The following is a 10696-nucleotide window of genomic DNA, read 5'->3' as shown; positions in this document are numbered from 1 at the left end:
GTTCTCATCACCCCAAATTCAGGGAAATCCCACCTTTGACAGTTGTGAATATTTGAAATATATATCAGACATTTTGGATTCCCTCTCACTTTTCATCCCAGTGACAATGGTCACCATAGGAGATAATGAGGATGCACAGTGGCAGTAAAGGCAGTAATATACACAACGGAGGCTCCCACCCTTAACCTCCCTATATCATATAATCAGTGACCTCTGAGTATAATCCTATGTCATACTAGTATGCCATGAACACAAATAAGCATGAATTTTGCAGTGGATTAGGGTCATTGGCTCTTACTACTAAATGAAAAGTATTGTAGCCTAGTGAATTAAAGCTTACAGTCCACCTTAAAGCTCATAGGTGCCCTTTGAGCACGTTGGCCTTATTTGAACTTGCGTTAATATTTTACAAACCAAATCTTACAAAGAGTAAAGTTCTCAAACAGACTCATTGCAAGACACAGGACTGCTGTCACAACACAAAATGGCAAACCTCATTATCCGTAGTGTCCTGGTCACTGGTTCTAGCCGAGGAATTGGCCTGGAACTAGTCAAGACTTTTCTCAGAAAACGGAATCCACCAGAACATGTCTTTGCAGCTTGTCGGAATCCTGAAACAGCTCAGGAACTAAAGTCACTGACCTCCAAACACTCAAACCTTGTGATTGTTAGGATGGATGTAACAGACAAAGCAAGCATTGAAGAAGCATATGTTGTGGTAGAGGAGGCCCTTAAGGGACATGGGCTAAACTTACTGATCAACAATGCTGGTATTGTCACCTACCATATGATTGATGAAACTACAGCAGAGGACATGATAAGAGTGTATAAAACCAATACAGTGGGACCAATGCTGGTCACTCAAGCACTTGTTCCCTTGCTGAAGAAAGCAGCACAAGATAATCCTACTGAAGTAATGAGCTGCAGCAAGGCTGCTGTGATCCACATATCCAGTGATTTAGCATCCATAGAAAGAGCCTCACTTGAATTGTTGCCAGAAATTCTTATAGAATACCGCTGCAGCAAGGTGGCGCTGAATATGCTGACACGATGTCAGGCAGAGACCTACAAAACTGATGGGATTACCACCGTGACATTTGCTCCTGGCTGGGTCCAAACCGACATGGGTGGTGCAAAGGCACCGCTGAAGCTGCATGAGAGTGTGGGTGGGATGATGGAAGTGTTTGACACCCTGACAGAAATACACAATGGAATGTTTCTGAATTGGCAAGGACTGGCTATCCCTTGGTGAGTTTGAGGCTCAATCAAGACAGATGTACAGACAGAAAAATCACAATGGAATGTTGCTGGACTATAAAGGACTGACTGTACCATTGTAAGGTGGAGGCAAAATTATGTAAGCCATACAAAAAATAAAAATGTGTCTATAAGCAATGAAATGCACAAACTACTCTTTTCTGGCCAGTGTTTTCACAGATACAATATGGATGCACCCATTAGCGTCAATGGGAAATACACGAGCTGTACACATTTGTGTAATTCTGAATGTGGACCTGAACAAGATTGTAGGTGTGTACATATGTTTTAACCTCCCTGGCGGTATTCTCGAGTGTAGCTCGGGGTTACTTTTCCATACCATAAGCGGTAACCCCGAGCTACACTCGGGAAAGCTGCATAGCATTTACTTACCTTGTCCCTCAAGCCGCGCTGTGTTCTGCGGCCGATGCCGGCTTCCGTCTTTTGGGTTCCATTGTTTGCGAGCGTACGCGTCGCAGGGGGGCGGAACCAGCGGGATATTAAAAATAATAAATAGACCAAAAACATGAAAAAAATTAAAAATCATACCGCCGGGGAGGTTAAAAAGCTAAAGACTGCAGCTGTTCCATAATTATGAAAAATAAAGCACAAACACCTTTATATGAAAATATATATTCAGTCTCTTTTTTTGATGATTCATACAGTAATTCTCCAATAGTAAAGTAAAATAAAAAAAATTTTTAGAGAGAATTTTGCTTAGTTTCTACTTATTTCCTGGCTGGTTACTGATGAATGCTGGTTGGTAGAAGGCACTAGTTGGTTGTGGGTGCTAGTTGGTGGTGAATGCTGGCTGGTAGTGGATGCTGGTTGGTGGTGGATGCTGGTTTGTAATGAATGCTGGTTGGTGGTGAGTGCTAGTTAGTGCTGGATACTGGTTTGTTATGGATGCTAATTGGTGATGGATGCTGGTTTGTGATAGATGCTGGTTATGGTAGATTCTGGTTTGTGATGAATTCTGGTAAGTGGTTGGTGTTGGTTGGTGGTGGATGCCGGTTTATGATGGGTGCTAGCTGGTAGTAGGTGGCTGGTTTGTGATGGATTCTGGTAGGTGGTTGGTGGTGGATACTGGCTTGTGATGGGCTCTGGTTGATGGTGCAGGCACCCTTTATGTAGTTCTTGCCTGTTATACAGTATAATGCATGCTTTAGTTACTAATTAACTTTCTTTAAGTACTATTGCAGCTTGCTGAATTAGGGCAATTGGCTATCCCTGATACATATCAGCCATTTTTGCTTAGTACATTGAACCTTAGAGTTCCTTTGTGTGCGTTGTCCTTTACTGAACATTTGCTAATATTTTACTAACTTTACTAGAGGTAGGGTCTTTTACTAAGGCTAAAGTTCTCAAACAGCCTTTATTTCAAAGACACAGGACTGCTGTGCAAAACAAAATGGCAAAGCTCCTTATCCGCAGTGTCCTGGTCACTGGTTCTAGCCGAGGAATTGGCCTGGAACTAGTCAAGACTTTTCTCAACAAAAGGAATCCACCAGGACATGTTTTTGCAGCATGTCGGAGTCCAGAAACAGCTCAGGAACTGAAGTCACTGGCTTCCAAACACTCAAATCTTGTTACTGTCAGGATGGATGTAACAGACAAAGCAAGCATTGAAGCTGCCTATGATGTGGTAAAGGAGACCCTGAAAGGACATGGATTGAACTTGCTGATCAATAATGCTGGTATTGCCATCTACCACCCAGTGGAAGAAACTACAGCAGAAGACATGATGAGACTGTATAAAACCAATACAGTGGGACCAATGCTGGTTACTCAAGCATTTGCTCCCTTGTTGAAGAAAGCCGCACAAGAAAATCCTAATGAAATAATGAGCTGCAGCAAGGCCGCCGTGATCCACATATCCAGTGGTTTAGGGTCTATAGAAAGAGTCTCAATTGAGCTGTTTAAGGACGTTCTAATGGAATACCGCTGCAGCAAGGCAGCACTAAATATGTTAACACGATGTCAGGCAGAGACCTACAAAACCGATGGAATTATTGCTGTGACTTTCGCTCCTGGCTGGGTCCAAACCGACATGGGTGGTGCAAAGGCTCCGCTGAAGCTGCACGAGAGTGTGGGTGGGATGATGGAAGTGTTTGAAACCCTGACAGAAATACACAATGGAATGTTTCTGAATTGGCAAGGACTGGCTATCCCTTGGTGAGTTTGAGGCACAAACAAGACAGATGTACAGACAGAAAAACCACAATGGAATGTTGCTGGACTATAAAAGACTGAGTGTACCATTGTAAGGTGGAGGCAAAATTATGTAAGCCATACAGGAGTAAAATTAAAAATGTATATATAAGTAATGAAATGCACAAACTACTCTTTTCTGGCCAGTGTTTTCACAGATACAATATGGATGCATCTGCTATCGTCAATGGGAAATACATGAGCTGTACACATTTGTGTAATTCTGAATGTGGACCTGAACAAGATTGGAGGTGTCTTTGTGGTGGGTACATATGTTTTAAAAAGCCTGCAGCTGGTCCATAATCATGAAAAATAAACCTCAAACACCTTTATATGAGAAAATATATCCAATCTCTTTTTATGATTCACACAGTAATTCTCCAATAGTAAAGTAAAACAAAAACTTTTTTTTAGAGAGAATTGTATTTAGTTTCTACTTATTTTCCAGCTGGTTACTGATGAATGCTGGTTGGTAGAAGGCACTACCAGCCAGCATTCACTGGTGGTGAATGCTGGCTGGTAGTGGATGCTGGTTGGTGGTGGATGCTGGTTTGTAATGAATGCTGGTTGGTGGTGAGTGCTAGTTAGTGCTGGATGCTGGTTTGTTATGGATGCTAATTGGTGGTGGATGCTGTTTTTTGGCAGATGCTGGTTTGTGATAGATGCTGGTTATGGTAGATTCTGGTTTGTGATGAATTCTGGTCAGTGGCTGGTGTTGGATGCTGGTTTTTGATGGGTGCTAGCTGGTAGTAGGTGGCTGGTTTGTGATGGATTCTGGTAGGTGGTTGGTGGTGGATACTGGCTTGTGATTGGCTCTGGTTGGTGGTACAGGCACAATTTATGTAGTCCTTGCCTATCATACAGTATAATGCACGCTGTAAGTACTAATTAACTTTCTTTAAGCACTATTGCAGCTTGCTGAATCAGGGCAATTGGATATCCCTGATCCATATCAGTAATTTTTGCTTAGTACATTGAACCTTAGACTACCTTTGTGTTTGTTGTCCTTATCTGAACATTTGCTAATATTTTACTAACTTTACTATAGGTGTGGTGTTTTATTAAGGCTAAAGTTCTCCAAAAGCCTTTATTTCAAAGACACAAGACTGCTGTGAAAAACAAAATGGCAAATCTCATTATACGCAGTGTCCGGGTCACTGGTTCTAGACGAGGAATTGGCCTGGAACTAGTCAAAACTTTTCTCAACAAAGGGAATCCACCAGAACATGTTTTTGCAGCATGTCGGAGTCTGGACAGATACAATATGGATGCATCTGTTAGCGTAAATGGGAAATACACGAGCTGTACACATTTGTGTAATTCTGAATGTGGACCTGAACAAGATTGGAGGTTTCTTTGTGGTGTGTACATATGTTTTAAAAAGCTAAAGACTGCAGCTGGTCAGTGTGTATTTTGGTTTTGTGCTGCCCTAGGCAAGACTAAACTTGGGCACCCCCCAATCTAAATTTGCCCCACCCCTTCCTATTAAGGACATTATGCGTAACCTGTCAGACGCTGGATACAGTGCGCACGCTGTATCCAACCTCTGACAGGTTGTGCTATTAGTGTAGCTGGATACAGCGAGCGCCCTTAAACAGCAACAGTTGCATGCTGTATCACTTCTGCCAGCATCAGAGAGAGGAGGTTGAGCTCATTGGTGGATTATGGGTAAGGATTATTTATTTATTTTTCAGATAGAATCTGGGCTCACATAGTAAAAAAAACAAAAACATATTTCGGGCTAGTTCACACCACAAACAGTGTGTTTCAGCCTAATTTGGTGCCGAACGCACTGGATCGCACCCTAGTTGGCTCCCTGCATTCAGGGGTGGGAGGGGGCGTGGCAGTGCATTGAGTCAATGGCACAGAAGCCACGCCCCCAACTGCAGTGGGAACGCCCACACCCAAACGCATGGCACATAATTGCCTACGTTATGGTCTAGTGCAGTCAGAAAAAACACAGGCATTGATGTGCCACATGTTCAGGTGAGTGTGATCGCACTGCAGCCGGGGACGTGGCTGCGGTGCCATTGACTTCTATGCACCGCCACGCCCCCTCCTGCCCCTGAATGCAGTGAGCCGTCCGGAATGCGATCCAGTGCGTTCCAGCACCAAATTAGGCCGGAACGCACTGTTTGTGGTATGAACTAGCCCTCAGGTTCTCCTAAATTCAATTAAAGAATAATTCAAATGGTTTATGTTATTGAGCCACACACCTTCCCATCCAAGTCTCTTCCCAACAGCCCCGTTCAGCGCATAGTTTTAATTTTTAAAGCAGATGTTGGTCCTGCTTGCTTCATTTTTGACTTTAATAACTTCTTTTTATTGGAGGATCCAAAGCACAACAACTTTCTTTTATAATACCTTAAAAAGCACACAAAGTTTTCTGGTCAATCAGTTAACTTTTTTGGCAGTTAAGTTCTGACACTGCTTTATGTAACTGCCAACTAAATTCAGCATTTTTGATTATCACTGAGCAGAAAGGGATGCAGGGAATAGAAACACAGTTTAGGCTCCATTCACACTGGAGCGGCTGTCTGCGCATATTCCGCCCCCAAAATAGTGCAAGCGCGATAATATGGTAGATTTCGCACGTCGCGGCTAAATAATGGGTGCAAATCCGCGTAGTTATCCAACATATTGCATTTGCATCCCATGCGGTCTTCCACACGGAAAACTGCGCAGGAATAGCAAACGCAATATGTGAATGGAGCATTATCCTTACTTTATGGCATTTTCAGAGAAAAGACAAGGATACATTGCTACAGGGCAGGATCCATCTGCAGAGTACTCAGTTGCCAGGCTGTGAGACAACCTGGGACAAAGACTAAAGGAGAACTATGAGTCGAGTGATTTTCACTCAGCCTCATAATCTGAGCCGACCTGTGACAATGAAACTGTCACAGGTCGGACTCAGTAGATGAGCTTTGGGTCACGGTAGGACGCTAGTTTGGGTTCTCCCGTGACCCTTAGGAGAACTAAGGGGAAAAGCCCTGACCCCATAGTTCTCCTTTATTAAAGATTCCAAGTGTACACACATAACTTTCCCATGGCAGCAGATCAGGACTGATCTTAACCACCTACCAGCCTTGCACAGATCCTTGCAGATCGGCTCCTTTGTGCTTTCTTCTATCAAGCATTCAGTCAAAGCTGAAATGGCAGGTCTGCCCCAGAGACAGCGGTGTATTTAGGTTTCGTGCTGCCCATGGCAAGACGAAACTCGGCACCTCTCCCATCTAAATTTGTCCCACCCCTGCCTGTTCGAAACATTTTGCGTAACCTGTCAAGTCGCTGGATGCAGCTTCTGACAGGTTGCGCTATTAGGCCTCATTTACACAGCTTAGAGCGCCCCGTACAGATCCATGTGGCGTACACGGTCAAAACGGGCCATTCCCGGGAAGGACAGGTGCTGCGTGTGATTGCAGGCAGCAGCCTGTTCTTCTCTATGGAGGACGCGGCCGTACTCCACCCTACGCTCACCCACCCGGCACGTAGGTGCGGGTGTCCGTACTCGGACACAGACAGGATGGATCCTGTCTGTGTCCGAGCACGGGCACCGGCACGGATGTGCAGTTCGGGTGAGCGTCCAGCCGCATCCTCCCATAGAGAAGAACAGGCTGCTGCATACAATCACACGCAACACCTGTCCTTCCCGGGAACGGCCCGTTACGACCGTGCATGCCGCACGGATCTGTACGGGCCGACAGATGAATGAGGCCTGTGTGAATGAGGCCTTAGCGTTGCAGGGAAGCAAGGGTCTGAGGTGGGCTGTAAAGGATCTCTGGTTGGCTCTGCAGGGTCTCAGGCAGAGACTGACAAAGACCCTGCACATCCCACCATAGACCTTGCACAGCACTCCTGAGTCCCTGAAAACCCCACCAAAAGAGACAGACGTGAGGGCGCAAAGTTAAGGAGGGTTATCTAACTGAGCTGAACGTTACCTTGGACTTCACGATCCTCCCACAGACCAGTCCTCATCCGATCCTCGGTCCCACTCTAGTAAGTACACTATTTTCATTCTGCTGTTCCCCTTGCAACGTTCAGCCCAGTTAGATAACCCTACTCAACTTTGCGCCCTCACTTCTGTCTCTTTTGGTCTTAACAAGCACAGGCACTCCTCCTGTCTTCTAGGGCTGCAGGCTAGGTAGGGACACATACTCCCCAGGTCCTATCCAAGAGCGCTGTTCGTACCGTCCTTGTGTGCTTTTTGAAAACCCCACCAGAGACCCCTCCAGAGCCCACCATAGACCTTGCACAGCCCACCATAGCCCTGCACAAAGACTCCCAAGTGGGCTGTGCAGGATCCATTATGGGCTGTACAGGGTCCCTTTCCCTGCACACGTGCTGCTCCTCTTACCTGCAGCTCCCCAGCCTGCTTCCAGGATATGCCACTTCTTCCTGCATCTTCGTCCAGGCGCCAAAGCTTCTTCCTCCAGCCACCCGCAGCCTCTGCCGGCCGGGCCGCCTCTCTCTCGGTCCCATCAGCCCTGTGTCATCCCTGCTCTGTGCCTTTTGCTACTTGTCACCCGGCAGCTCGCCGCCAGGCCCTACTAGAAGCCCCCTGAGTAGGCAGCCCTGCCTGATTTTGTCCACCTGTCGCCGGCTTTCCTCTTTGCACAATGTGCACACATTTAGCTACAGCTGCTGCTGACCTCTTCCGGCTGGGCTCCGTGTGCAGGGGGGATGGAGGGGGCAGTGTATAATGAATGGGGGGGGGGCAACTTTTTGCGCAGGGGGCAAGTATAACCCAGATGCTCATGGTGCAGCAACTTGGCCTGATCTGCCTCTTCCCCGCCTTCTCCCCGCCCCTGCCTGCCACTTTTGCCATCCATATAACGGTAGTGTGAATGATCGAGTGATGTGAGGACTCCCTAGTAAGTCCATGAAAGGGGTGACTGGCTGGGGGATGGCACTCTCCTCCCACTGGGCTCCCTACATAGTTCTGGCCTTACTCCGCTCCATGTCCACTACTTAGGCACTCTCACCCACTGTAGGCCGCCGCTGGCTGTCCATGCTTCAGGGCTGTGAGCTGTGGGAGGATAGTGGGAGGGGCCTGACAGTGTCAATGTCAGTGTTCTATAATATTTCTCGACCCTATACATTTTCTCGACTGTGTCACTTCCAGTTGGGCAGAGTCATCCGAATCAGCTGTTTTCCTGACCCCCTTTCTTCATGACATGCACACCTGGAAGAGACGCGGTAGATAAATTTATCGGTTCTTCGCCCATACGTCAGGGGCGGAGCAACACTATGCAATACCGATTGCACAGTAAACGGAAGAGTGGCACAGATGTATTTTTGGCGGAATCAAGGACAGAGTCGGTGCAAGGATTATTGTGTACAAAGGTGAAGGTGCATTTTTTACCCCCGCTTCCCCCCGGCGCCCTCAGACCCCTGTCTACGTAGCCTTACGCTAGCACTGACTAGCGTGTATTGTCCCCCATCATATGTACAGGGAAAGCATGTAGTGACCCCATCACATACAGACAAGCAGCATGTAGTGACCCCTCTCTCTGGACGTTCAGTGTTCCCTAATACACACATGCAGCATGCAGCAGCCAGTACAGACACTCAGGGCCTCCCTATCAGACACCCACTGTTCATGCTACCCTGATTCAGGCTGTAGTCCCCTAACCTTGCAGGCTCCCTCTCCCCCATCCAGGTGCAAAGGCCACCTTTGGCAGCTACCCTTTGGGCCCCACAACAATGACTGGGCCCTGGGCAGCTGCCCCTTTTGCCCTGCGTTAAAGATGGCCCTGCTGTGCGCGTGTACGACTGCTGCGACCCTGGTAGTTCTGCCACTAACTCCAAGCTGTAGAGGGACTACATATCTCAGCTTATTACACAGCAATGCAGAATAATACCACCAGCTATAGAGGGCTATAATTCTCAGAAATACATTGTACAGCATTGCAGAATGGCATTGGCTATAGAGAACTACAATTCCAAGCAATACATTACACAACAATGCAGAATACCATCAGCTATAGAGGACTATAAATCCCAGCAATAATGACTACCAACAGCTATAGAGAACTACAATTCCCAGCAATACAGCAATGCAGAACAGCATCAGCTATAGAGGACTACAAATCCCAGCAATACATATTACAGCAATGCAGAATAATATGAAGCTACATTGCTCTGGGTTCTCCGCCTGATGTCTCCAGGGTCTCAGGTGGGTTGTGCGGGCTCTCGACAGGGGTCCAGAGAGTTTCACGGGTGCATGTGGGTGCAGCAGAGGCGGCTCCCTAATTAGGCTCTCAGGTGGCCAATGCTGACTGTCAGGTGGTCAGTGCGGGCTCTCTGCTGGTCAGTGCGGGATCTGTGGTGGCCAGTGGAGGATCCCTAATAATTAGTTGTGGCTCTGTGGTAGCTCCCAGGTGGGTAGTGGGGGCTCCACTGTGGCCAGTGGGGGCTCCCTGGTGGTTAGTGGGGGGCTCTGTGGTGGCCAGAGGAGGCTCCCTGGTGGTTAGTGGTGGATCCCTGGTGTAGGGTGACTTTTTATCTAGAGCTGCAGCTAATGATTATTTTCAAAATCGATTAGTTAGCCGATTATTGGGTTTGATTAACCGGTTGATCGGGACAACTCCATCAGCTATAGAGGAATACAAATCCCAGCAATACATTATAGAGCACCATGTGGGGGCGGGGAGAGAGCAGGCTTACCTGAGCAGTCTTCCAGCAACTTGCCTCTGAGATCAGGTCTGTCTGTCGGCGGCTGTCATCCCCCCCACGCCTGCTCCTCCTTACTTCTCCCCGCGTCTCTGTGCCGATCGTTGATGTGGGCGGGCGGTGAGCATGAGGCGGGGAGGAGGTGCGGCGTGTGGGCGGTGAATGCAGAAGGGCTGGTCTAGCAGCGGCAAGCTTGAGACGGAGAGGAGGTGCGGCACGCGGCGTGTGTGAAGCCGTGAACAGGGCCAACTAATCGAAAGCCGATAATCGATGATTGAAAACTTGGACAACAACTTTTTCAATCATCGATTATAATCGACTTAAGTCGATTCGTTGTTGCAGCTCTACATTCATCTCCGATAGCTTCTGAAAGCGTGGGAGATGGGAGGCTGCGCTTGGCGGTGGATCCAGGGATCAGGTGAGTATTAAAAAAATAAATGTTTTTTTTAATGTTCCCAGGGACATTTAAAAATGTCCCCGGATTTTATGTTAAACATGTTGTCACCTTACCTTACCCTGGGGGTCAGTGGGCGCTCCCTGGGGGCTCTCTAGA

The 10696-nt window shown here is 47.3% G+C and overlaps 2 protein-coding genes across 2 annotated transcripts in view; both read left to right on the top strand.

Moving 5' to 3' along the window:
- The first annotated feature begins 474 nt into the window (after positions 1-474).
- Positions 475-1279, top strand: LOC108802912 (C-factor-like). Its single transcript, XM_018574757.1, has one exon. It carries the CDS (start codon positions 485-487, stop codon positions 1250-1252), a length of 768 nt encoding a protein of 255 aa, XP_018430259.1. The 5' UTR covers positions 475-484; the 3' UTR covers positions 1253-1279.
- A 1354-nt stretch (positions 1280-2633) lies between these two features.
- Positions 2634-10696, top strand: part of LOC108802913 (C-factor-like) — a 10238-nt gene continuing 2175 nt past the window's right edge. Inside the window, exon 1 of the mRNA XM_018574758.1 lies at positions 2634-3467. Coding sequence (XP_018430260.1) covers positions 2669-3436 — 768 coding nt within the window. The 5' untranslated portion in view covers positions 2634-2668 and the 3' untranslated portion in view covers positions 3437-3467. The remainder of the gene's footprint in view (positions 3468-10696) is intronic.

The sequence above is a fragment of the Nanorana parkeri genome, unplaced genomic scaffold, assembly GCF_000935625.1.
Source record: "Nanorana parkeri isolate BGI_ZX_2015 unplaced genomic scaffold, ASM93562v1 scaffold3212, whole genome shotgun sequence".
Classification (NCBI taxonomy): domain Eukaryota; kingdom Metazoa; phylum Chordata; class Amphibia; order Anura; family Dicroglossidae; genus Nanorana; species Nanorana parkeri.
Note: the sequence above shows the minus strand (reverse complement) of the source record. Positions and strands in the feature narration are given on the sequence as shown.

What these genes read in the sequence shown, in the direction of transcription:
- LOC108802912 (XM_018574757.1), top strand. Translation starts at nt 485, where the DNA reads ATGGCAAACCTCATTATCCGTAGTGTCCTGGTCACTGGTTCTAGCCGA.